The sequence below is a fragment of the Petromyzon marinus genome, chromosome 16 (assembly GCF_048934315.1).
Source record: "Petromyzon marinus isolate PM22_M1 ecotype Great Lakes invasive population chromosome 16, UKy_Petmar_22M1.pri1.0, whole genome shotgun sequence".
Lineage (NCBI taxonomy): Eukaryota > Metazoa > Chordata > Hyperoartia > Petromyzontiformes > Petromyzontidae > Petromyzon > Petromyzon marinus.
Genome location: NC_133682.1, coordinates 8,392,302 through 8,419,884, shown reverse-complemented (window position 1 = coordinate 8,419,884; position 27,583 = coordinate 8,392,302). Strand labels below are relative to the sequence as shown.

Genomic DNA, 27,583 nt, shown 5'->3' with positions numbered 1-27,583 from the left:
TGCACACCACTTTCACACAAAGACAGGATAGAGGCGACAGACATATGAGAGTACAAGAGTACACACAATACAAATTAAACCGTACAGACAGCATGAGACAGCATGAGTAGTGAGGAACCGGCACAGACGACACAGAATGAGAAGACACAGAATGAGGCAACACAGACTAGAGTACAGAGTACAAAAAAAGATTAAAGGTAATGAGACAAAACAACACCGACCCAAATCAGACGAGACAACACAGCAAGTTCCCAGTCCACCTTGAGGAGCTCTCTTCATGATAAGTTACTTCAGGAGGCACTACTCTTCATGAGCCGAGCACGTGTCCTTCCAGGGTCTCGCATACAATCAATTTCCACTCCGTGAGAAAATGTACTTTTGTAAAGTTAATACAGCTATTTTACCCCATTAAGGTTATGAAAGAACCTGAACAATTGCCTCGTACTATCTCTCCTTCCACCCCCCACTGACATTAGTCTCATGCAGCAACGAGGAAAACTTGACAATCACTACAAGTGCCTAGCAGTAACCTCCTGAAATTGAGTCTTCAGAATTGGTCGAGGCATGTTATAATGTTTGCATTACACCTACATTTACCCTGTTTTTCCAAGATTGCCTTGTAAAATACTTGTCAGTAGGCTTTCATATGGCTTATTGACATAAACGAAACTTACCTTTTGAGAATATGAAAATTTTCTTATGGAAACAAAGAGAAGATCAATAAATGAGCAAAGATGTCATAGTGCTTAAAATAATTATATTTTGTACAACATTTGCACACTACAAATCATTATGCATGGTCTAAATATAAAGGGTTTTTTTTCTAAGGTACACATTTTAAAAAATCACATTGCATTAAATGTACATAGCTAGACTGATTTACAATTTAAGATGTTCACAATACACACGTGTAAAATAACAGTGTCTGATATTAACAAATAATTACACTTCACAATTGCTTGGCATTTCAAAATTATCAAGAAATTAAATCCTCCACATCATCGGGACGCAGGTAGCCACTCGGATCCTCTATCTTCTTGATCTGCTCCGCTCCAACCTTTTCCGAACACATTGGGCAGGTGCTCTCACTTTCAAGTAAACTGTAATATTCAAAAGAATCAAATCAGCAACTGTAAATGTATTCATGAACAGTCCTCACAAACGCAGCTAAATCAGTATTCATTTGTGTGGTGGTTATGATAACATGGCTGCAAGTAGAAGGCATTTTTTTTCATCGCACAGTGAGCCTCACCTCTTGAATTCAGAATACAGTGCTGGGAAACTGCAGTGGGGGCAGATACCCCAGTCATCCTTGGCCATGTGACGCCCCTGCATGCAATTCAGCCCAAAGAGAAGTTGATTGAGAATCACCTGTTTAAAAACTGTATTTCCAATGTTATGGCAGCAGGTTAACCCTGATAACTTTGATTAAAGATTCACTGTCCTACTACACTCTAATAAGGAATGAGACTGAACTAAAATGGCACGATAAAAATTTAGTTGGCTCTTTTCTTTAAGAGTAAAGTCAAATATAAAAGAAACTTTAATCACAAGAATATAAAAAATAGCCATCCTTTCAGAATGGTCTACAACAGTGGTTCTTAACCTTGTTGGAGGTACCGAACCCCACCAGTTTCATATGCGCATTCACCGAACCCCTCTTTAGTGAAAAATAAAATGTGATTTTTTTCAAATTCAAGACATAGATATGTTTTTTACTGGTACACAAAATGAGCCGTGCATGAACATTACCTTGTTCAAAGAATAAAACCAACACAATGCATACACTCACAACAAATTACATACCTGGAAATCAATGTGACTTCTGCTGTTGCCTTTGAGAGATCAGTTCAGATATGCGTGGCTTCACCTTGGCAAGTGCCACTCTCATGTCATTTTCACAGCAAAGTCTGTTCCTTTTCTTCGTTTTTATGTCCAGCATCCTCGAAAAGGATTGCTCACAAAGATATGTTGTAACAAATGGTATAAAAAAATCCAGGGCTTTCTTAGCAATAACTGGATACTTATTCTTAGTTTTTTCGGTAAAGTCACGTTGAAGAGAAACAACAAAATAACAAAATATATATAAAACAATAAAAAATTCTCACGACGTTTCGACCATAACTCAAACGGTCATGACGGTCATGACCGACGTTTCGACCATAACTCAAACGGTCATGACCGTTTGAGTTATGGTCGAAACGTCGTGAGAATTTTTTATTGTTTTATATATATTTTGTTATTTTGTTGTTTCTCTTCAACGTGACTTTACCGAAAAAACTAAGAATATGAATTACTGCAGTCACGAAAGCTTTAAATCAAAACTGGATACTTGTTCATTTGTCGACACCAAAACGTTGAGAGCGTTGTTGTTCTGAAGAGTTGCTGTTGAACCTGGCTCTGCTGAATTTCAATGATTTCGTCGAGGAATTCATCATTGACATCTGCTGTTTCAACAGCAAACGTGAACGTCTGTCTCACCCATGCTGGATATGACTCTCTTGTAGGGAAATATCCGTCGAGAGACTTTGCAAGCTCATCTAAGTGCGTGGCAATTGTTTGCTTCAGTTCCGTGGATACAGAAATATCTCCGATTCCAGACACATCTTCGATCTTACTTGCACAGTCGTCCAGAAGCGGGAAGTTTGCGAAGTTATTGTTCTCTGTTCGTCGTTTCCATAACGGTAGCTTTTTTTGAAAAGCCTTCAGGTGTTCTTCCGCTTCCATGATATTGACTCCACCACCCTGCATCTGCTGATTGAGATGATTGAGAGCTGCGAATATATCAGCCATGTACGCTAAAATGAGAATGAACTCAGGATTTTTGAAGCAATCTGCATGGCAGTGTTGGTGCTCTTGCAAAAACAGGGCTAATTCCACACGCATGGCAAAAACACGATTCAGCACATGTCCCCGGGATAACCACCGAATATTAGAATGGAGCAGAAGTACCTCAAATTCAGAGCCCATTTCTTTACACAGCTCACTGAAGATGCGGTGCCTCAGAGCACTTTTTCACACATAGTTCACACATTCCACCACAGTTTTTAATACTTCTGCCATTTTTGGAGGTAAGGTTTTTGTTGCCAACGCATGCCTGTGCAGAATACAATGCGTCACAATGATGTGTGGTGCATCGGCCTTTACTAGCGCACCAAAACCAGACTTTCTTCCCAGCATGACTGGAGCTCCGTCCGTACAAACTGCAGAAACCATATCCCATGAAAGATTGTTGTCTCTGAAGAAGTCATCCACAAGCTTCTTCACATCGGCTGCCTTCGTTGTTGTTGTAAGAGGCTTACAAAATAAAAACTCTTCTTTTATCATGTCGTCTTTCACATAGCGTACAAAAACAGCAAGCTGGCTTAGATCAGAAACGTCTGTGGTTTCGTCGAGTTGAAGGCTGAATTTTGCCGGGCTTGAAATCAGATCCGCGACTACTTGAGCCAAGATGTCTTTACTCATGTCTTCTATTCTGTCACTGACGGTGTCATTTGAAAGGGGAATTTGGGATAATTTACCTTCGGCCGCTGTTCCGAGTATCAGATTCGCCATCTTTAATGCAGCTGGTTTCACAAGTGTTTCACCAATGGTGTGTGGCTTGCCCTGCTTTGCGATCAGGTAAGCAACTTCGTACGATGCTGTCAGGATCGGTTTGTTAACAGGTACAAATCCAAGAGCAGGCAGAGTGGCCCTTTCATCGAATCTGGCTCTCTTCACCCTGAATTCAGCAAGTGTTGTGTTCTTGTATTCCCCGTCTCCATGCAGCTTCAAGAAGTGTTCCTTTAGTTTTGCCGGTGCAAGACTAGAGTTGCTCAACTTGGCGTTGCAAATCATGCAGATAGGACGCTCACTCCCATCACGTTCCGTGATACATGAGAATCCATGTTGTACATATTCGTCCGACCACTTTCTTCTTTTGCCCGACATAGTTAGTATGGATAAAATATTAAAGAAATCACACGACGTACGACAACAACAGTCACACGTTGACTACTGAGTACGCACTAAATTCCCCGCAGCGCTGATTGGCCAAGCAGTGTAGCATGATCATCTGCAGCCAGTGATGGCCAAGCGGGCCGTGTGTGTCATCACAAATTTACACAATAATTCAAGTGTGTCCGGACCTCCGTGGCGGGGGCTCTGCCGAACCCCTGAGATCGACTCACCGAACCCCTGGGGTTCGATCGAACCCAGGTTAAGAACCACTGGTCTACAAGTACTGTTCACAGTTAAAGGGAGTGTGCATTGATATGACCATGATCACCAGCATGTTGTTTGCTCACCGTGGCGATGCAGTAGGGCAGCGTGTTCTTGCAGTCGGGGCACACCAGTTCACACTCAGGCAACTGAAAGCTGCAGAATGGGCATCGGCTTGATGGTTCCTCTGCCTCTGATGTGTCTGGCCTCCTTTGCATCCACACAGGGATAAGGGATGACAGGTAATGATAATCACACAATTAAAACATAATACAGTAAAAATACTCTTAGCCGGATTTTGCATTTAGCCAGATCATGTTGGCCAACAACAAAAAAACAAATGTACCGTATAAGAAATCAAACTAAATTTTAAAATAATTACCTTACATATGGACCATCAAAGTTAAACCTCTTCTCCTAACAATCGTCATCGTGGAGGGTGCCCAGCTCTCTCCGATCTAACATTGACATGCAAATATCTTCACTAGCCCCACCCACTTCACTGATGACCCTTGGGCTACACCCATCTCAAACCTTTATAACATCCTGCCTCAGCAGCTCTCTTGCTATTTTTTCACCCAATGACGATTGCTTGCGTTGCGATCGAAACGTCGCGATATTTTTATTATTTTTTCTACCTACGTGGCTTTACCGAAAGACCCAAAGAAAATGAGAATCATGCTTTGAATTACAGAGACGGAAAAAGCAACACATAGATCAGGAAACAAACACAACTGACAATTAAGAACGGTAAATGGGCTTGGGGATGACACATCGTAAGACAGAATGATGGCCAAACAACACTGGAATGTCAACCAAATGAGAGATCATGTCCAATGACGGCCACCGCTGAAATGGAGTGCAGGAGTGACATGGATGGAAGTAGCACTGTACCGTGAGGGATAGCGATAGCTTGGAGAACCTTCATTCAGTCGTAGTTCATAGACAATGGCTCATGATGATAACAATCATTTTTTGTGATGAATGAGAGATTGGCATGAAGCTGACCTGACGATGGCCTCAATTTTCTTCTTGTACTTGGGGTCAATCTTTCCACGGTACTCGGGCCGCATGAGCATGGCTGCGTAGCTGAAGGAGGAGTTCTTGAGGCCCGCGCGGTGACACTCAATCACTGTCGACGTCAGGATCTGCACAATGTCTGCTCCCAGGTATGGTGAAGCACAGATGAGACAATCACAGAAACTTTAAAAAGCATAAAACATACACATGTGGTTACGTTTCAGCTTAATTTTTGACATAAACTTTGAGCCATGCCTGTGCTGTACGCAGGTGAAATGCTTTCTATAGACAATACTGCTTTACAAAAACAGGGCTCTCTTAGCATTGCAGCTATAGAGGCTCTCAAAGCTAAAGTAACTGGTATTTATATTTTATTTAATATTGCATCACACATATAACCACTGAACATTTGTGTATCCAATGTCCATAAAAACACAATCATAGTTTGCGATGCTAATTGATTCAGTATATGTATTTTTAAATCCTTGACTGCTCATGTATATTTAGCAGCCTTTCTAGGTCTAGTGACTCACGAGATGGGAACCTGCTGATGTTGTTGGCCACCCTGATAAGCATGCGGGCTCCCTTCATGTGGTCGCCACGTCGCACATGCATCTGTACAAGTAATCAGTGCACACCAGGGCAGAATGAGTGGTTTGCATTAACAGGAACAGCGACATTTTGTACACACTATAACATGTCCATTATTGCTCAGTATTCTTGTGGAAACTATGCACAACTCAAAACTGAAAGTGGCAAAAATGTGTTTTGAACACATCTCAAATTGAATGACCACAGTAAAATGTAAACCAATTTGAAGAAAACTAATTTAATAGGGAAAACTACAGTAACTGCTGTGGCCTGCATTTAATGTTGCATTGGAATTGATTATGCCGATACTGAAATTTATTGAACTATTGAAATAAAAGAATGCAGCCTGGTGCTGTTGAAATATAATGCAGGCAAATGTTCAGTGTGACAATTTTAATGATGCATATTGAGCAAGGGACGATGGGGCCCATACCTTAACCAGCACGTAGCTGTGCAGGATCATGAGATTGGTGGCCATCTCGGCGGGGACGCGGATCTGCTGCGCTTTCAGCTCCACATACATGCTGAACAGCATGTCATGCGCGCTTCGGTAGTTCCCTGTGGCACAAGCAACCAGCGTATGTGAATGCTGAGCAGTGCTTTCCAATTTAACAAACTACATACATCAAGGGCTGGCTTAGATGGCATACTGGTCATGATACTTGTTTCTGGATTAAGGATATGATGATTACAATTAAATATTCTTGCAGAGTACATATTTGTCTGTATACATATAGAATTATCTCCTGATTTACGAACGTTCCGTTTACAACATTTCGCATTTACACAATTGACAAATTATGGAATAAAAAATGTCTATGAACAAAATTGAATTTCCGTGTGACCAAAGTTTCACATGGCATGTGCCGTGAGATCAAATCAGAGGCACCCGGGAGGCTGCGTCATCCATCCTTGACAGCGTCACAGTATCCCTGCAGCGCAACAGTAACACGCCTCCAAATAACCTTCCCAGTCATTCCAACATGCTGATCTTTTGGTGACTTGCCTGAAAAGGTTAATTATTTGTATTTTAAATTAATTATTATTTAATAGTTTTTATATTTATATTCTTCATTACTTTGTATTGTGAATAGTGAAATCGGTGTATATTTTTAGGTTAGGAGTATAGTTAAATGAATGGGAAAAGCTATTCATTTACAAAACATTTATTTTACACGTGTTTTTTGAAGAACGCATCCCTTTTGTAAATCGAGGGATACCTGCAATGTATTAAGAATGGCTGGCTAAGCTCAAAATGAAACGATTGAAATTAGAAATGAACAATAGTGCTCTAGCAGAGCCGCTTGCGCCAGCCTTCGCGCATGGCCCGTGCTCGCACCAGCAGCCTGTTCCTCGCGGGCGATGATGATTGCCGTGCGTGCTGCCTCGTGGTACTGCTTGAGTGCCATGTAGAGCCGGAACAGGTACTTGGCGTCCTGGGGCATTTAAAAGGAATGCACGGCACACTGAGTTCCGACGGTGCTGAATGCCCAGAACAATCCAGACAGCACAACCTTCTATGTCAATGTGGACATTTTCTCACCATTTTCTCCCAATTATATTCCACAACGCACGAGATGGTGTCAGATCACGAGAAGACTACATTTCCATTTGGAACCGCTTTAACTAAAAATAGCATCACCTGGCGTCAGAGAATGGCCCATGAAAGATGACGCCACAAAACTACTCCCTTGAATTGCCTCTAATCAACACTAAGAATTGCATCTTTTCATATACCCTTTGTTGCATGACAATCAAAATGTTTTTCTCAGAGCTGGAATATGTCGAATTAATTAAAATAACAAAGTTAACGTGGGGTATTCTGCATTAATTGTTAACTGGTTTAAACACAGGTGGCTGAAACCTGGAATTTAACTCGAGTTCTCAGAGTAGGAAGATGAGTGCACTGACATGCCCATTAGCTTACCGAGTCACCCCACCATCTACAAGAAATGTTAACTTTACCACCCTCAAACATGCTTTGTGATTCCACATTTGAAACATAAGCCATCACAGATTTTCAAAGTAGCTAACAAATAGTTTTTGCAATAAATATGCTATAAGCTAATCAAATTATAATGATTATTTACCAATCCTGCAATGTTTTTTATTAACGCATCCTGGATACATATTGGGAGGAATAAAAACACCCTTAATTTAAATATTTAACTTGGCTGATAATTGCTCTTTCAAATGTAGAAAGACAACTAAAAAACAAACAGACCTAATCTTGCAAATATGTACTGAGGCTATGTACTCTGGACAGTCTGACACATTTTTGAAGCTTTGTTACTCAAAAAATTAACTTTAAAGTTAAGAGCCAAGCAACTAAATACGGCAATATGGCACTCTAGTTACGTATCTGTCCTCACTCCCGTGCATTTTAATACAATGCCACCAGACAATGCTCCGAAGGAGTACCTACATTTAAAGTGTATTGCTCTTATTCAGCTTCAAACAAGTGTCGGACACTCAAGGTCACACAAATAATTTGTGCATCTACAGGAGCATATTTTTGAGTTGTGTTTTTCATAAAACAGGATGTATTATTTTGTCCACATGCACTCTCAAAATTAGTGGTTCATACTAATATACAATTTCTATCAAGTCGCATGAGAGCTCGTTTGTATAGAAGCAAAGTTAGTCACAAAGAGAGCATCACTGAGCTACCAATTAGAGCAAGTCCTGTTCAGTGGACCGTGCTGCTCTGGTGCAGTTTGGTCGGCACAAGGCGGTACTCACCGCAAGGCAGTGATTAAAAAGCAGCATGGTGCAAAGAAGAACACAGGTCAATGTAGCAAGCAGCCAATGCAAACATCACAAGGGAATGGAAAAACAACCAACACAAAAAAGAACCGGTAAGAACACTAAACACTTATTGTATCAACACAGTATGGGAATGTTAGAAAGCTAAGCAATACAACGAGACAAAGATGTAATAGTCTAAGAGCCTTTACCAATTTTCCAGTGTCACTGTGGAAGACTAAATCAATGTGGAAGGGAGGAGGGTTTTTTATTTTCATGCACCATACAGATCATTTAGCAAGCAACATCTAACACGAATATCCAAAGATTGACAGCCACTGCTCTTAACCATCAAAGGGAATCGATGCAGAATGAGTTTTACCTTTGGCATCCCGTCCGTCTCTCCCATGAGATGATCAATGAGATGATTTGTCAGCATCATATCCTTGGCCCTTCCAACCTTGGGGGAGAATTAAACAAAAATCAATCTTTCTCTTTTCCAGTCTATTTAATTGTGTCCTCATAAGTAAACCACAACTAAAGGCATTTAATTTGTGAACACTACACATGTGCCACAAAGATAAGCACCCCTATAAACTAAACCATAAATACAATGATTTTCGAGAATTAAAAACAATGTGGAAATAATGTATTTTTTTTTATCAAGTACACTAACAAGTTAAACTACATTACAATGAATGTTTTGGGTAAAAATTACTTACAAATAAAACAAAAACTAGAAACGCTAGAAATGTGTCAATGCACCTACAGATAATTACCGTTTCAATGGCCATGTCAATAGCTTGCCCATTGTCTGCTCCCTGACAAAGCAGAAAGTGCTTCAGCGCCTGTAACAGAGTAATACATCAGCAACAGCTGGTGGAGATATGGCTAACACACAGTAGTGTGTGCACGGAAAATATAGATCAAATGAAGTTTAAATAACTAACAACTGTCTGTTGTATGATATAATATCAAGATTTATTTTTACAATACAAAAGATTACTTTAAAACAATAACAACTTTTTAAAGGCATCTTAATACACATTATGTCCCCAAAATATACCTTTGAATATTGCTGGCACAACAGAAAAAACTTCCCAGCCAGAAAGTGTTTCTTCTCGTTCTCAAAATGCATTGCAATGCTTTGGTAGTCCTCAGGAGTGGCATCCGCACCTGAAAACAACACAAAATCTGATTAACTTCTGTGCTCTTTTATAAAGAATTACATAAAACTATATATATAATGCTTAAGATAAGTGTCGTAGCAACTAAACATACACATCCTGTATATCTATCAATTTATTTTAACTGCATATTTTTTTCACTAGTAAAATCACACTAAGTCCCAATGTATACCTCAATGTGTTTGTATGTGATCAATGTCAATGTCAAAGGGTGACATGTGACTTATCATAGAACACCGACTCGCAGTAATGAGACACATCTATGCCTTGGGCTAAGCTTGAGGAGGGACCGTTGCCTACCAATGATGTCGGCGTACACCTCCATCTGCTGGTGTTGCTGGGCCAGCTGGAACGCCTCGTTGTTGCACTTGGACATGACCAGGAACTGGATTGCAGAACCATAATCGCTCAGACGCAGGAAGAACCTGTGACCATATATGCATGAGCTCAGTCCAACAATAACATGTGTGCATTAAGTGTCCATTCCTTTGTGCGTGCAAACTCTATTACTAAACTCTTTGAAATGATCAGATTGTGCCTGATTACAGTAACTCACTCGGAGATCACTAACATTGTTAATGTTTAAGTCTGCATCACTCTCTTGAATGTTTTTTGTATGGACTTAATTAGTATCAATATTATTTAATCTTATGATTTTTTTTAATTGCATTTGGTTACTAGATTATGAAAACTAATCAGGACCCTCATGGGACATAAGGTTTGATTAATAGTTTCATATAGATATTCCTGTCCTTGGAAATGTAAATACATCTTCATACATTTATGTGAATATTGAAACTCAAGGTTCAAAAGCACAACAGGAATCAGAACAATGATGGAGGGGGAAATGGGAGATGTTGAAATAGTGTATGAGCATTCACAGGTGCTGCATCACACCTTGCGACCATCTTGGCACCCTCGATGGACTGGGTCTCGCGCACGACACGCACGGCTTCCTCAGGGCTGTTGAGGTGCTCGAGCAGCACGCGGATCATGGCGTCGTAGTCCTTGGCATTCTCGTAGGCCAGTGCAGCCTCTTTGTACCTGCACCCCAAGACCCCGACACACAGGATCAAAATGAGTTTTTTTTTTTTTGTGTGTGTGGGAGCGAATCCTCAGCCACCCCCTTTGCTCTTCTCTATACATTCTCCCTCTTGGCAAATTTTCTACAGTTGTAATGTCAACAATCACTTTGATGCTGATGAGACCCAAGTATACATCGCCATTGCCTCCATGAACCCAACCTTACTGTCAACACTCGCATCCTGCCTTGACGCAGTGTCATCCAAAATCTTTTCTTATTCTTTCCAGCTAAATGTTGTCAAAACAGAAGTACTCCTCACCAGCAAAAAGCAAAGACTCTCGCTTAAGCATACATCTCCTGAACTGACATTACACTGGGAAAGAGTGTGAAAAATCTTAGAAATGTGTTTGACCCAGAGCTCACCTTCCCACATATAAACTCTGCGAGACATTATATCTCCATCTGCACAACATCTCCCACATCTTACATTTTTATTTATTTTCTCTGCGATTTTTTTCTTGTTATGTGCATTTTTTTCTCATTATTTATGTATTAATATATTTTTTCTAAGTAGTGGGGTTTTCTTTTTTGCATGGAACTGGATAATTGATGTGCACCATTGTGGGATGCAATTGCATGAATGAATATAAAATGGAATGATTACTATTCATTACTGCAGATGGTGCTGAGACCCTCAATTTTAAGATCACCCCCGCCACCTTAAAAATCCTAGACAAACTTACTCTTGCATATGTATTTCCTCTCATATCATTCTACTCCCCACCACAGCCTCTTCGCTCAAGAAACCAAGGCCCACTGTCAAAGCTCGTTGTCAACCATCACTCAGTACGAAGTCACTCATTCTCCTGTGTTGCCCTATGGTCTGGAACTCCCAGCCATCCATGCTGTTGACCCGCTGCCCCTGATCAAGTTCAATTCCTCCTTTTTTCCCAATGCCTATAACTGAATGCCTCTTTAATGTAAATATGCCTACCATTTCTGTAAAGCATATGAAGATGCAGTCGCATTTATAAACTACATGCTAGTCTCGTTTAACGAACGTTCTTCTACGAGATTTTGCTATAACGAGCAATTTGAATTTAGACCCGTTTTTTTTTTCCCGAAACGAGCAAAATGTTTGTTTAGAGATCGGAGACCTATTGATATCCGTCTCGTGGCAGCAGTCAGCACACGGCAGCCTGCAGCCGTTTGCCTACTAGCTGTCCGTGTGCCTGTGTGCTTCGTCGAGTGAGCTCCTCCAGTGACAAACTTTTGTTAGCATTTCCTTTGCTGCTTATCGCTCCACCCCATCAACCATGAGTTCCCAGAGGTCAGTAAGTGGGCATAGCAATGGTACTCCAAAAGCAAAGAGGAAGGCCATTACACTCGAGATGAAGGATATACAAATTGCGATTTGAAGGTGGAGAACAAGTTTGTAACATCAGAAAAGCCCTGGGCTTGACTACATTCATTATTTTTAATATACACAGGGACTGAGAACACTAAAGCCAGGGCAGAGAGTATGACGCCACTACATGCAGCAAAACTTGAGGAAATACAGTGCATTAATGGAAAATACGGAAGAGTCGTTGGGCATGTGGATTGAGCATCAGAATCAGGGCAACATGCCACTCAGCACAATCCTCTTTGAAGAAGAAAGCTGGTGACACTGTGGCGGGTGTGAAAAATGTGTTCCTAGTACTGGGTGGTTTGCCAAATTTAAGAGGTGCTACAATCACCTCAAGACGACTGATAAGACAGCGAGTGTCGATGCCAAAGCATCTGAGGCACATGAGGATACTTTAAAGGAGATTATTGAGGAAGGTGGCTCCTACCCTGATTAAGTGTTCAGCGTAGATGAGACTGAGTTATTTTGAATGCCAGCAAGCACATTCCTATCCAAAGAAGAAAAGACAGCAACTGGTTCCAAGGCGTCTAAGGACCGACTCACTCTGCTTGTGGGTGCCAACACAGCTGGCAATTGCAAGCATAAGCCACTACTTGTGGACTACTTCGAAACACCAAAGGCTTTTAAAGGCTGCATCAAATCTCATCTTCCCGTAATTTGGCACTCCAATAACAAGGTTTGGGTCACTACTGATTTCTTGATTGGTTCAAGAATCATTTCTGCCCAGCAGTTGAAAAATATTGCCGGGAGAAGAAACTGGATCACAAAGCATTACTGCTGCTGCATAATTCCCTAGTTCATCCTTCAGTGCCCTATTTTTGGAACAAATCAGGGTGAAATTCCTTCAAAAAAATACCAAATAATTTATACAGCCTAGGGATCATGTATCCGTACAATCTGTATGAATCATCTGTGATAGGCAGGAATTAAGGCCTGAATTAATATCAGTACATAAATAAATGCACAAAAGCTAAAATAAAATAAAATGCAGGAATGAAAGGTCACACCCATGTAAAACCCAGACGGAAACAATGAGCATGTCCAAATAAACAAACATGTCTAGAGGAAATCAACACAAACCAAGCTTGGAATTCAACACAACATTTGCACCTTCTGAATTTATAGAGCAAATTGTCAGCTAGAGGAGTGGTGGTTAGTGACAAGCAAGTGATAGTCCAAATTGCCTCACCTGCCATCTGCCTCCTTGGCCTTGGCATACTGTAGGTGGATTTTGGGAGAGGCGACGTGGGACAAGAGCTCGCCCACCTTGACCCTGCCACAGAAATATCATTGTCAATTCCTCGTTGACCACACACACACACACAGCGTTTAGTAAATGAGAAAAGAGTTGCAGTATTTTTGATTTTCAATAAGGGCAGTTAAATGCTGTGTACCAGTTTTTGGAGCGGATGTAGACCGATGCTGCCTTGTCATGGTATTGCCCCTTCTCATAGAGCTGAGCAGCTTCTGAGAATTGCTACAAGAAAAGCAAAAAAAATGTAACTCTTCAGATTATGTATTACTTACAGTCTATACACACATAGGACTGCTTTTTGCCAACAAGATTTTAAAAAGCAAATCTTAATTATATTCAAGAGACAGAACTCAGAGAGAGAAGGGATTTAGTTTGGCCATAACTATCACCCACAGGAGCAGATTCCTTCATGTAGTGAACAATCACCATTTGGGTCACGATTAAATTCGAGAATTGACACATTTTTTATTCATTTGTACTGTCTCATTTGCCACAATTATTCCAATTCAATGAATATATCAATCTGACACATGTATCATGTGCATAAGCATCAATTTTAATTGATAAACCATTATGTGTATATGCATACTCCTCACAATAGAATCCTGAGAAAAATAGCAGAATCCAATCATTCACCACCACGTAATCCTGCTATGATCTACTATATTAGAGAATGTTTTTGTGAGCGAGATTTCAATAATTTACCGTGTTTTTTTTAATTCTACACCACTGGCTGACATTTACCACAGCTCCCCACCTTCATGCTCTCCAGGATGGCAGCACAGTCCCTCTTGAGGATGCGACTTGAGTGTTTGAGTGCGAGCGAGACGCCGCGTCGGATGTCTCCCATGCGCAAAGCCATTCGCGCCACACCTGCCCGGCATGCCTCATCGTGCTCCGTGTACTGGCAGCAGGGACCGTCAGGGACAGCTTATTAGAATTTTCTTATTGCATCACTGGTCAATATCTAAATCGTACTCTTTGGTTTTACTCGGTAAAGTCACGTAGGTAAAAAAACGAATTTTACCGAATAAAACCAAAGAGTTATGAATTCTTGCAGTCACGAAAGCTTCAAATCTAGAATATCTAAATCACTCAACCACTCAATTTCCACGTCATCCAGTTCGATAACCTTGTCAATCAACCCTCTAGTTGCCATGAGGGGCAGTCCTCGACAATGTGGACTGCTGTTTGGTGGGGCAGCTCCGCAGTGACTAATAGGGGTTGGTGCGTATAACAAAATGGTGCATCAGCCTGCCAAATTGACTGTAGCCAGATGCCAGTCTATAAAGCCTGATCCTCATGCAATATGACTAGCTGGGCCCTATGTACAATTGCAACTGCTTTGTAGTGGAGATATAGGTGGTTTGTTCTGGGTCCAAGACCTCCTGGCACCGCTTAGTTTATTATCGTTATTGTTAACCATTCTCAACACACTATTGCATAAAGGGCATGGTTTACACACTATATTCTTCTCAGTGCTTGTGTATCAGCTTTAATGTTCATTACTTTGGCTGTCCATTACAACTATGTCCTCGTCTACTTAATGCTAATCCACCACTTTTTTCTGTAATTTAGCATTCCACGTAACTTCACAGTAAAATGTTTACATCATAAACAGGGAGAATTATATAATAAGTTAAACTTACATTGTTGTCGTTAACTATTCCTTTCTCATAATGTGCCAGTGCATTCACGTAGTCTCCGCTGCACAAAAAGGAACATAAATTGAATGTTTAGAGTTTTTCATTGTTTCAGATTGAAAGAATTAAGGCAAAGTGATGCCAAGTAATAAGTCAGTATCTGTGGACTTACGTGAACTCCAGCTGCATGGCATACTCCTTTGAAATGAAGGGGATCTGGTTTGGGGCCAGACGCTTGGCCAGCTGAAGGGCACTGTCCCAATTCTGCAGATCCCTACGCATCTGCTCATGCCCGCGCACATAGCAGAGTAATAAGAAAGAATATTCATTGCATGACATCATGTATTCAAGTGGAATAAAAGGTCCCTATGGGCTCTATACAGATTGTAGAGCTTTGCAATGCACTTGCTATTTCAACATGTTTTTTTGGTAAACTGTGAATGTATTTCATGAGACCAAAGAAGAATGCAAACTAGCATATTAAGCAGACTTACATTTTGTGCTGGCTATTGAATCCCTTACGTGCAAATCGAGAGAATGTGCAAGCTTACAGGAATTTGTGGAATATAACACATCAGATAAATTATAAGATAAGAAACCATACACATCTATGGTGAGAAATGATCAACATGTGTGTATGTATGGGAAAGCTTAATTTCCTCCACTTTACCCAGTACCTCTAACGCAGCCACCGGGTTGCTGGAGGACAGGAAAAGATCTTGTGCGAGGTTAAAATCTTCACTTAGCATGGCTAGGTGTCCCGCAAGCAAATTGTGATCCTCCACTGCCTGATCAAGGTGGTGAGAACACAACAGCACTGCTGGAGTCATTCAATACAACCATTCATTACAGGTAAAAAACATGTAATTGATTCACTGGCTTTGTAATATTGTATTACTGTCCCACTTTTAATTGCATGAAAACCACTAACCTTGATATTCTCCAGTGCTAGCACCATTCCACCATTGGACAGCATGCGGTACACACGGATGGCAAACTCCACCTCCATGTGATACAAGCTGGCACGAGCCATCTCGTTCCACGCTGCCGAATCTGACAGTTGCTCACATATCGTCCACGCATCCTTAAACCTAACCGAAAGCAAGTGCAAAAAAACAAAAGTGCACAACGTGTTGTTTCTGATTTCCAAATCTGGTAAGGACATCACTTTAAAATGTTTCTATCAAACGTATGCGCATGTTACATGTGTCTGAGAATCTTCATGTTGGAATATTAACCTGCGCAGCATGAGACTCTGGGTAAGCAATCGGGCACACTCGGGCTGAGGCCTGTCAGCCATGGGGCTCAGGAAGGCGTGCGAGCCCAGCAGGAGGTTGTTGGTCTTTCCGCTGCCAGTCTGACACGTCAGCTCTCCGTTGTAGAGCAGCAGGGGCTTCTGTGAGAAGGGCAACTTGGTGCCGCCCGCCAAGATGACTTTGGAACCTGATGGCATTAAATGAAGAACTATTGGTTAAGATTATGCCTGCTACTTTATGAGTCTCAATTACAGATAAAAGTGCATATATAAAGTGGACTATATTTTTGCAAGAAATGTATTGCGCCTTCATTGAAACTCAAGTGAACTGTGAATTTTAGTTTGTCAGTACCTGCGATGGTGTCCTTGTGGTAGGCATACGTGTATATTTTGTCATCGTCATAAGCTACAAAGACTCCTCGGTCCAAGGGAAAATTTTCCCATAGGATGCCCTTGATGGTGGGTGATAGGTTGGGGATCTCAAACAGGGAGTCATTGACCTGAATAAGACCAGCACAAATACATATTTGAAGACATCACAGAACACCTCCACCGAAGTGCATTCAAATACTCTTTTATAATATATTTTAATACATTATTTTTTTTAACCAACAAATGTGTGGTAATCGCATTGTATATGTGACAGTGAAAGACCGGACATGAAAATGTATCGGTTGCCATACTTTTATATTTTTAAAATAAGTTTTTATTTTTTAATGGCCATTAGATACAATGCCCCTACAAAATAACGTAGGCATCTGCTGTTGTGTCATCTTAAAATGATTTACTCACAGGGCTGTAGACGTAGCCATCACCTTTGTCATCAATGATGACCAACTGAGTTCCACTGGTGTCTGGAAAGAGCTTGCGGATACCAACTATGTGCTTGTACTCGTTTACAAACTGCCAGTCCTCCAGAAAAAAGTAAAATATACCACCGGCCTGTACATAACAGATAGAGGCACAAAGAAATAAAAAAAAATTCACATGTGCAAAGCACACACAAAATAACAAGTCCCAAAAAGGAGGCCCTAAAGCATAATCTACAAGTTAACCTCATAAGCAGATCTGAAAAGGAATATTCAGCAAAAATATAAGCATTGCATAACATTCTTGGCTATTTCATAGCAAATATTCCACTTCAAAGATGTGTTATTCAAGCAGGATTTTGCACGTGTATGCCCATACGTGCACAAACATTGCTGTATGTGTATGTGCAAGCCTGCGGCTCACATCTGTGGCGTAGATCAGGAAGTCGGCGGTCAGCGCGTGACATGTAATACGGCTTCGATCATCCCCGCTGGGAAACAGCCGTGTCTCACGTTCTTCCTGGCCATCAGGACCCTGTGCTTCAACCTAGCATCACCACAAACAACCTTGAAATCCGCACAGGTTCGTTACTTCGCTATTCCACAAATGCTCTGAGACCTACGCAAGCTTCATTGCCACAGCTGTATACTTCCATTCAAACTCTCAGCTGAAGCCCATGTGTATACTTTCACGCAACATACATTCACCACAAGTTTGTATGCAGTACCAAGGTTTTTGCGAGTAATTTACACGTATATAAGTATAACTGAATAAAACTCCATAGAAAGTACGATTCACTGTAGCAATATAATTATTCACCTCCACCTGCATTCTGATGAACTATCACAATTAAGAATCATAATTCAGAACATTTTTCATTTATTATCAATAATGCAATGTGCAGAATATCATGGCTGCAAGTCATATCAACCATTCACATATAACCTATCTTGGCCTCCCCAAGTTGCCACCTTTCCTCAAAGTATTGGAATGCAACAATCCATCGACCTCCTATACATGAGATGATCTCGTCTTTCCATCTCTGCAGTAGTCTTCCTCTGTTCTCGCCTTAGGCTGCCAACCTAAACCACTGACCACAAGCTTTTAAAGCTATTTGTTCTCTGCAAGCCCACTTATTTTTATGAACTCAATAATTCCTATCATTTGCATGTGTTCTCTAATCCACGTGTTGCTCTCTCGGTCTCTCAGTGTACATGTGGATAGGATGCATAGACATTGACAAAGGCATTTAAAATATACAAATGATACTAAATTGATTCGTAGACACGTAATTTTGTACCTGAATCATGAGCATACGAATCTATTTTTATTAATGATAGTACTGTATGGAACTGGTAAAATATTTTTTGCTATCAGAGTAAACGACAGGCAATACCAAGTTTTGTGGGAATTAAAACACCCCTTAGGATGCAGTCCAATTTACATTGCTAGTTGTGCTAATGAGAGTCAGTTAAATCCACAGCTGACACTGCAGTGTCAGTCCTGCAGTGCACTCACCATGTGCAGTTGGACCTTTCCCTCAAACAGGGCGGCAGCGTAGTCAGCGTTTAGACGCATGCTGCTGACTGTGCCTAGGTACTCACGGTCCTTGAGCCGCTCCACTGCACCTAGGCACAGATACCACACATACAGTGTCAATTAACCATCGTCTGAATGTGGGTTGTAGCTGCCGGTGGTATCTGGCCCATGGCACTGTGACCACACTGCATATTAGATCAAATGTGAAAAAAAAAATTTTAAAAATACTCTTGAGTCGATCTCCTATATGGAGCTACATTAGACCATTTACAATGCAGAAAAGACTTGACTTAAAGTACAATTACAATAATAATGTCCACTATTTAATAAGGGACCCAGACCAAAATATTGCCAAAAATCTATAACATTGTAAATTAATTGCAAGATATTGCTATATATACAGCCCTTTTTGTCAATCCACTGTTGGATGAGCACCTCCCCACACCATGTGGGTGGTGTTCACTCATCCAAGCACTATCTAGGCTCGAGCCACCTTAGCTACTGAAATGTGATAGAGGTCGGGTGCATTTTGGGTGATGACTGTAAACCTAATAAGTAAAAAAAAATGTTTACTCATATTATGTGTGTGGCATTGATTCTGACGGAGCACTATCAGAGGCTAGAAGAATGTGAGCGCACCAGACTCGCTGAGCGCATACACCCATGCGCGGTTGTTCATGCCCACGGCCAGGTGGTAGGGCCCCACCGCAATAAAGTTGGGCTCCACGTCAATGGCAACGGTCACGGGCGGCTCCTGGTTATAGAGAATAAAGGACATAAACAAACCCCTTTATTGGGAAGACTCGGGGAAACAAATATTTCCTGAAACTATTCAAGGCAAATGGAATTTCACTGTACAACAATGACATTTCATTGTACAAAAATTACATGTGTCTATCAAGATTATTTCTAACCTCACCAAGATTGCCCTAAGTTATTCTCTATCAACTGTTGGAAAAAAGGCTACCTGATAATGATGCTATTTCTATCAGTGCAGGACAGCTGACAACCATTTCAATCTCAAGTGTGCTCCATACTGCAGTCTCATTGGTTAAACATTACTCAACCCCAAAGTCATGTTTAGCAGGACTGAAATGTAACCTGATTATAAATTACTACTGCACAAAAGGAAACTATCTACTATTTTACCTTTACCTTATAGCACCAGGCTAAGCATTGCTAGGAGTGAGAAATTCTACATTAATGAGATCTGCTAGTCTGGCTGCGACCAACAAAGGTTGACCTTGAGGTCATACAATTGCTTGCAACTACATATAAATACACCCAAGTGTGAGGCCACTGGTGTGGTCGTTTGGCATTGGCTCCTCACCCCTTCCACTGAGTTGGCAATGGTGACCTCCAGCAGGGAGGTGAGGTAAGCAATTCGCGTCGAAAATGTGTCCCCCAGCACAGGCAGCTTGGTAAGGAACACGTGCAACGAGCCACGCAGGGTGGAGATGGCCAGTAGCTGCCCATCGTCTGTCCATGCCAGCTTGTCCAGACCTTTTACATGCGCACACACATTGATGTAGAGATTTGATTAATGACAAAGTCCAGAAGTAGCCAATGAAGTGAATTTTCTGATTTTGGTGCTCCATGTATTCCTGCTGAAGACTTCACTCAGATTGATGAAAAATAAGCATCCAAAATAAAAGCATTGGTTTAATTAACTTTGGACAATACGTACATCTGAATTTAGAAATTTCAATACAGGTCCATTGCACATAAAGAAATATCTAGAAGCAAGAAACACATTATTTGTTACATAGTCTTTTTAAACATCAATATTTTCTATTTGTAATATTCTAAATAATGCAAGTTTGGCTTACATAGCATCAGGACTTAGTTAACATCAAGGGATTGTATGGTTTATTACTATACAAGCTGTGTTGCAGTGTTGCGTTTTATAAATGTTTAGAATGTTATACCTTTGATTTCATCATCGAGGGTAATAATGGCATACATCTCTTTGAGCTCTGAAAGGTCATGAATCTTGATGCTGATAACAATAAAAACAAAATCGCAAATGAATCATGAAACAGTCTTTTATATGTACACATATGTAAGTAGCACATTGCCAACAATATACCTTGTGTCTGGGGTTATTCACTTAATTAAACTAACTACATCAGCAACAGCAGTTTAATGCAATGATGCTGTTACTACAAAATAACATACTGTACTGTTTCCTTTCCACTTTTTGGTGGACACACTCACCAGTTGTCTCCGCAGGAGGCTGCCTTGCCTAGTGATTGCGAGATAGCAATGCTGGTGAGGCTGTCCTTGTGGTTGTGAGCCTGAAAGAGCTCCTGGCCAATCTCACGCATGTGCGTGGAGATCACCACAAAGTAACCTTGCGAGAAGCCAATCATGATGTAGCCATCGCCATACCTGAGGTGGGAATGAAAGTACTTTATGAGCATGTTACTTTGTCAGTGTGATTTAAAAGGACGTTTTCCCAAAAGTTGTATGTGAGGTACCAAAACAATAAAATATTTTAAAATTACTTCATACAATAAAATATTTTATAAACTTTTAAAAAAAATTATAGTTTCAAATATGGGGTGAAACAAAGCAAAATGAGCTTTCCTTATCTCTCAAGATACATACTGAAATGTTTGCTTTGGAGAACAGCATTTCTGCATGTATACACTACAGTATTAATTTCACTGTAGTGTAGTGCTGTGATCTACTGATTTTAAAGAAACCCTTACCAGCGGTAAGAGACGATGCTTCCATATCGCGGCTGGAAGGCGAGTTCAATTGGGTTGTCTGGATCGTTCATATTAAAAAGAAACAGGGTCTTCTTTCCTACCATAACACTCACCTGTTCAGTGGGAAAATCAACCAAAAAGCAAGTCAGTTAAATAATGGCGCTATCATGAAACTAATTATGCTCATGTCCATGTGAAGCACATGCTGATACATTGTTGGTTAATGCTGTATTACTCTATCCCCAAGCTGCATTGTGATTACAGCTGTATCACTCTATCCTAAGTGCATAAGGCAAGCAGCCTACTATGCGCGGTCTTGCGCTGAACACTAATAAGGTTTGGATCCTGTGACTACATGCATTAAACAACTTAAGTGGTACGTTTTCCCCGTTAAGTGCATGACTTTAAATGACAACATAAGGAATACCATCAATATATTTTATGAAACTGGCCACTACAATGCAGGTTAAAACATTTGAAATGCGATCTATGCCTGACCGTATTCTCTCCATAGTTGTTTCGTTCGTCAGTTTTCATCACAGAAAAAAGCATCTCGCTTGGGTCTGCTCTGATGCTGGCCTGCAAAACAAAGCCCACAATACAAACGCTCAGTCAATATTAGTAATACAAATTAAACCATGAACAATGCTGGTTGTTACTATTCTTTAACAAAAACAAGTTTATTTGTTAGATAACTCGTTTTAAGCAAATAATACCATCATCTCAAATTACAAAGTATTGACCGACACTTTTGCTATCATGTCCACAATCATATTCTTGGCTACATTTAAGGACAATATCACTAGGTTATTACAAAGTGTATTTCTCATTAAGTCCAGTAATGATCTAAACTAACAATCTAAACCTATACACAGACAAAACATTTGATTATTATGTGGAGCAAGGAAAGCCAATGAATTTTGAAATAACAGGTGTCTTACCTGTCGTATAGTGTCACCCTCAGGGTTGCTGACAGTAATCGATTTGTCTTCACTGCCAAGCGCCAGAAGGTCTTGGGCGCTCCAGCAACCGCATGTTATGCGTTTTGTATGCTTACCTGAGAAATGCACATAAAGCATGTGACAATGCAAACATATTTTGGTTCATCCCAATGTGTATACCTTCACTGTGAATGAAGTACTGTGCAATCTACGATACATTTTTAATGCAGCAATAATTTAGAAACGACTAAGATAAACAGCAATCAGTGATAATTACATGTTCTACATGTGATAACAAGTTCTGCATTTCTGTACTGCGATAATGAAGGTAAGTTTGCTCGCTATTCATAATGTTACACTTCAATGCACAAGCAGCGGTCACGTACCAAGTATGGGTATCTTGCGTGAAGTTTGATGGTTGTAAAGGAGCAAGTTTCCCTTGGCTGTGCCAACAGCCAGCATGGCCGAGGAGCGTCCCCAACGCAAGAATGTCATCTGGTCCCTGCAGTAGAGAGCAGATGCTTAACTGGAATCCAAATTGATGAAAATCACTCGTGTGATGTTGAATTACAAAAGAAGACCTACGTATCAATAACGTTAATACTTAAGTTACAAAGTATCCATATATATTTCAAAATGTGGGGTCAACATGTAGTGACGCTCTTGTGTCTAAGCAATGCTGGATTATGAAGCTATCTCACCTCATACCACTATCCACCTGGCTGGTTTTGTGCGTATTGGCATCCCAGAGGTAAATGCTGCTCGACTTCTCCGCAATCAAGGCAAGGGTGTCGCCATCTTTATCCCAGTCAAACCCCAAGCACTTTCTGTGAAAGCATTAACAAGCCACAGTAAATAATGACATCAGTACGTGACACATGAACACAACTTTAACAGACTTTATTTTTCAAGCCCTTCTTACCCGGGAAGGTTGATCAAATCGATCTTCTGGCCATGCCGGTCATAAATCTTGGCAGAACTTTCTGACCTAAGAGGAAAATCGTGCATTTGATCAACACGTCATGTAGATATCTTAAACCTTATTTTCTTATTACCCTAATCTATGACAAATACAGGAGCAAAACCTAACTCTGTCAATGATTTGTAATTAAATATATTAAATGTGGTTTTGAATAAGAATAGAAATTTAGAGTACGACTGACTTTACAATGATTAAGTGTTCGAAAACTGACCCATATTAACCCCAAAAATATATACTTTGACATGTCTTTACAGTATAAACAACTATTAAACATGTTTACAGTATGGCAACTATAATCCTTTCAAATATACAGGCGACACGGTGCCACACAGAATAGCAAACAAATGTAAAAATACAGGCACACTCATAAAACACAGGGTTAGCACTTTGTTACAAAGGTGACTGTGTAAATGTGTGAATAAGGTAGCTTTGTTGTTTGTGTTTTATTTCATTCAGGTGGGATTATTCCCAGCCCAAGTGCTGTAGGTACCCAGACAGGGCCAGATAATTTCCAAGCGTCTTCTGCCAGCCATACAGCAATGGACCTCCAGTGTTATTCCTCTCCGTGAGAGAGAACACACGCTGAAACGAAATAAAGAAGACACACAATTTTCACACAACTGAGAATGACACGTTTCAGCTGGTGGGTATTCATTAAGAATGTTGAATCGTTTACTTTTATTGTCATCGATTCATTAAACATGTGTAAACAACATTTGGCAATCATATATAAAGCGCCTGACACAAAATCACTTGTGTCAGGCGCTGCATTTATGCAGTTTGGTCCATAGGGGTACCAAGGACATTTATACCCAGTTAAACATGAGCTGAAATGTTCAATAACTCTGTAAAAGATTCACATCTTCTTCCACACTGAATGACATATGCTTACCAACATAGCCAGCAGGCACCGTGACATTATCCCTATACACCTCAATATCCCCACAGCTGCGCACCCAATTTTATATCTCAGAAGCTACGCAGATTGAGTCTGATTGGTGCTTGCCTGGGCTGCAAGGTGACCAGAAGGTATCAAATCAAGATTGACCAGAAGGTGGCAGTACAGCTTTGGATCCGTGAATCTATCTGTGCGAAGCTTTGACTGGTCACCACACTTGTGTGTTTTCCGAATACCTTCCACATGACTCCAACCCCTCAATACAGGAATGCAACTGGTAAAAAATCCCCATGTAGTATCCTCCTGCTCAAAGGGTCATACGACTCAGTGAGACTAAGCTCCACGATTCTTATATTGTAAAACACATTATACTGTGATAATAGGTTTTTCCCCTTTTATCTGGCAACAAAACAGGTGTTAAGTTGTCTGCATTAACCACAATACTTGTGGTCAGAATGCAGACATGATTCCTTGTAAAAGGTTTCAGTTTGGTGTTTGAACTTCTTAGCACCTCTTTTGTTGCCAGAAAAAAGGGGAAAACCTATTCTCATATGTTGGTACTGGCAAAGGAGTCCCATGATGTAGATGCTCACCCCGAGCTCTCATTACTCTGATAGTGGCATTGTCTTTTTGCTGTTCGCCTTTTGGCGTCCTCTGGTCTCACACCGTTTGAGACTAGGCTCGAAAGAAAACTGTCTCTGGTGTGGACCAATCAGTTTCAAAGACAATGATATATTATCAGAGTATGTTTTTTTTTTTACATTTTGATCACAAGTATTGTGGTTAATGCAGGCATGATTCCTTGTAAAAGGTTTCAGTTTGGTGTTTTAACAACTTAACACCTGTTTTGTTGCCAGATAAAAGGGGAAAACCCTATTATCATATTTTGGTACTGGCAAAGGAGGTCCCACATTACACTGTATTAATATTTATACCGTACTTTCGTACCTACAGAACCACCTATATTGTAGTATTTTCAGTGTGTATAAATATATTATAAATACAATTATATACATGCCATAGTAACTACCATTGTACAATATTGTAAATAGATGCCGTGTAGTACACTCGGGGCCGTGGTACTGTAATGCCCACTATTGCTGTGAATAAAACAACGTTAAAGTACAAAACTTAGGGCACCGCATCACAATGGAATGCCTTGTACAGTAAAGCTCACGTGAAACTTGACCCCGTGCCTTATTTAAAAAAAAATGACGCGAACACTCCGACAAACACATCAAGTAATAACGGGTTGAGCGGCGTTAAGTTGTACTTTAGTTCACCATTTATTAAAAGTCTTAAGCGGCAACTCGTCCCTGCGACGAGAGGCTCCAAGCCGCCTCGACACCGGGGCCCTTGACCGCGGGCGCAGACGTCCTCCGAAACCAGCCAGCCCCGAGTTAACGTCGCGACACTCTGTCGACGTGAGCAATGCGTTCACCTTCATCGCGACGGCGTGTTTGAGAGCCTGAGAGCCGTCTTGTGCACGGACTCCTCTCTGGTTTGTTGTTGTTGTTTTTGTTGTTGTGTTCAGCCGAGGTTCTTCACTCAGCGAGCCGCTATCCGAGCCCTGGGGAGGGGGCGACTCGGCCGCGTCACCGTGGCAACGCGTGGCGCGCCCGCTACGGGTCGCGCGAAGCAGCACGTTTGCTTTGAACGCGTTTCGTAACTAAAATCGGGCGGTGGCTTGTAACTTGTTTTTATTATATTATTATTTTACACGCTTTCTATTAACTCTGCTGTCATATCCTCAAATCTTGTAACAAAATTTTAACCCACTTCCCAATGTGGTATCGACTGCAAACTTGGTATACTTATGTCATACTGATGACCATACTATATTTTATCATAAAAATAAAAATAAATATTTCTAAATAATCTTTTTATCTTCTTGGTTCTTTCGGTAAAGTCACGTAGAAGGAAAATAATAAAATAATAAAAATAAAACATAATAAAATTTAATTCTCACGACGTTTCGGCCACAACGCAAGTAGCCTTCCTCAGGTGAAGAAACAGAACTGTCAGAGACAGTGCTTCAATTAACACTGCTAAGCTTAGCAGCGTCTTTTAAGCTGGGTGGGAGGAGCAGAGCGCCTTGACAAAGGAGTTTACATATCAACAGAAGAATTTAGCATTGAAGTAGCTGTGTTAAAGTGAGATATTAGCAGGATGTTAAAGTCAGAAATTAGCATGTAACTGGGAGATTAGCATGATGTTAGTTTGAGGGATTAGCATGTAACTGGTCACGGAAGTAGCTATGTTAAAGTCAGAGTTTACATATTAACAGAGGCATTTAGTATATTGACGCTAAAGAATTGCAACTACCCAACTATCATACAATAAACCGATGTGAAATAACTAAATATAAACGACATCAATTGGGTCGAGGCTCAAAAGAAAGCCGTCCCTTGGTGTGGACCAATCAGATCAAGGACAATGCATCATATATTATCATAGTATGTTTTTTACTTGCATTTTGACTGCAGGTATTGTGGTTAATGCAGACATGAATCCTTGTAAAAAGGTTTCAGTTTTGTTGCCAGAAAAAAGGGGAAAACCCCTATTATTACATTTTGGTACTGGCAAAGGAGGTCTAATGATGATGATGGAGATACATCAATATAATCAATGTACTGAATATACTATCCAATAAGCTGAGCTATTAACATAAAGTAACTGTGTATACACTACACTATATAATTAATACCATATAGTAAACTGATTAAAACAACTAAAATATAAATTACATAAAAATTATCAATAAACTCAATATACTCTCCAATCAGCTGAGCTACTAACAATCAGTCATTATACATTACAATTCTATGTCGAAAAGAGTGGCGGTTTCTTTTTTCCTCAACGTTAGTACCACAGAAAGCAGCGAGCTTTGTTCAGACGGACGAGTCCATCTATGCTCGGAACGGAGAAGGGGGGAGAGAGAGAGAGACAACCATGGTGCGCTACTCTGTCCTGTGTTGCGTTACAACTATGCTATAAACTAGACTACTATACATTACAATATTATACCTTCCAATCTAAACTACATTGTATAATATCGTATACACAGCCCAATATAAGCTCTAACATTACGCATTATATTGATATGCCTCCAACTAAACTTTTTTCTACATTACACGACTATACACCGTAATAACTGCCATAGACAAACCCCACCATTGAATTATACAATACGTTACTATACTCTACCCTATACTTTAGACTATAAAAATATTAGACTTGTAATATTACACTATGTATTATTCTACCAACCCTACTGTATACCACACTGCTGTATATTCACTATACAATTACGATACTATATATTGCCTTATGAATTATGTTAAACATTATACTGTTATACTATTTATTAT

The 27,583-nt window shown here is 40.4% G+C and overlaps 1 protein-coding gene across 2 annotated transcripts; it reads right to left on the bottom strand.

Annotated features, from left to right (window-relative positions):
- Window positions 1-737: 737 nt before the first annotated feature.
- On the bottom strand, window positions 738-25,844 carry WDR19 (WD repeat domain 19). Of its 2 annotated transcripts, XM_032955255.2 has the most exons (36): window positions 25,654-25,842; window positions 23,805-23,896; window positions 23,255-23,320; window positions 23,034-23,159; window positions 22,719-22,834; window positions 22,333-22,448; window positions 21,890-21,970; window positions 21,392-21,504; window positions 20,895-21,068; window positions 20,606-20,676; window positions 20,008-20,180; window positions 19,317-19,431; window positions 18,657-18,766; window positions 17,562-17,684; window positions 17,121-17,270; window positions 16,681-16,828; window positions 16,312-16,516; window positions 16,005-16,164; window positions 15,751-15,861; window positions 15,246-15,355; window positions 15,080-15,137; window positions 14,188-14,334; window positions 13,570-13,652; window positions 13,365-13,448; window positions 10,641-10,787; window positions 10,044-10,168; window positions 9,623-9,732; window positions 9,336-9,404; window positions 8,939-9,016; window positions 7,151-7,247; window positions 6,245-6,369; window positions 5,754-5,835; window positions 5,209-5,359; window positions 4,287-4,410; window positions 1,253-1,329; window positions 738-1,100 (listed from the first exon to the last, which is right to left on the bottom strand). In XM_032955255.2, exons 1-36 carry the CDS (start codon window positions 25,657-25,659, stop codon window positions 977-979), a joined length of 4,047 nt encoding a protein of 1,348 aa, XP_032811146.1. In that variant the 5' UTR covers window positions 25,660-25,842; the 3' UTR covers window positions 738-976. The 2 variants fall into 2 exon arrangements, with proteins under 2 accessions (XP_032811146.1, XP_032811147.1); XM_032955256.2 differs by lacking the exons at window positions 738-1,100; window positions 1,253-1,329; window positions 4,287-4,410; ... (2 more) ...; window positions 6,245-6,369; window positions 7,151-7,247 and adding an exon at window positions 7,254-8,794 and having other exon boundaries at window positions 25,654-25,844.
- Between the last annotated feature and the right edge of the window lie 1,739 nt (window positions 25,845-27,583).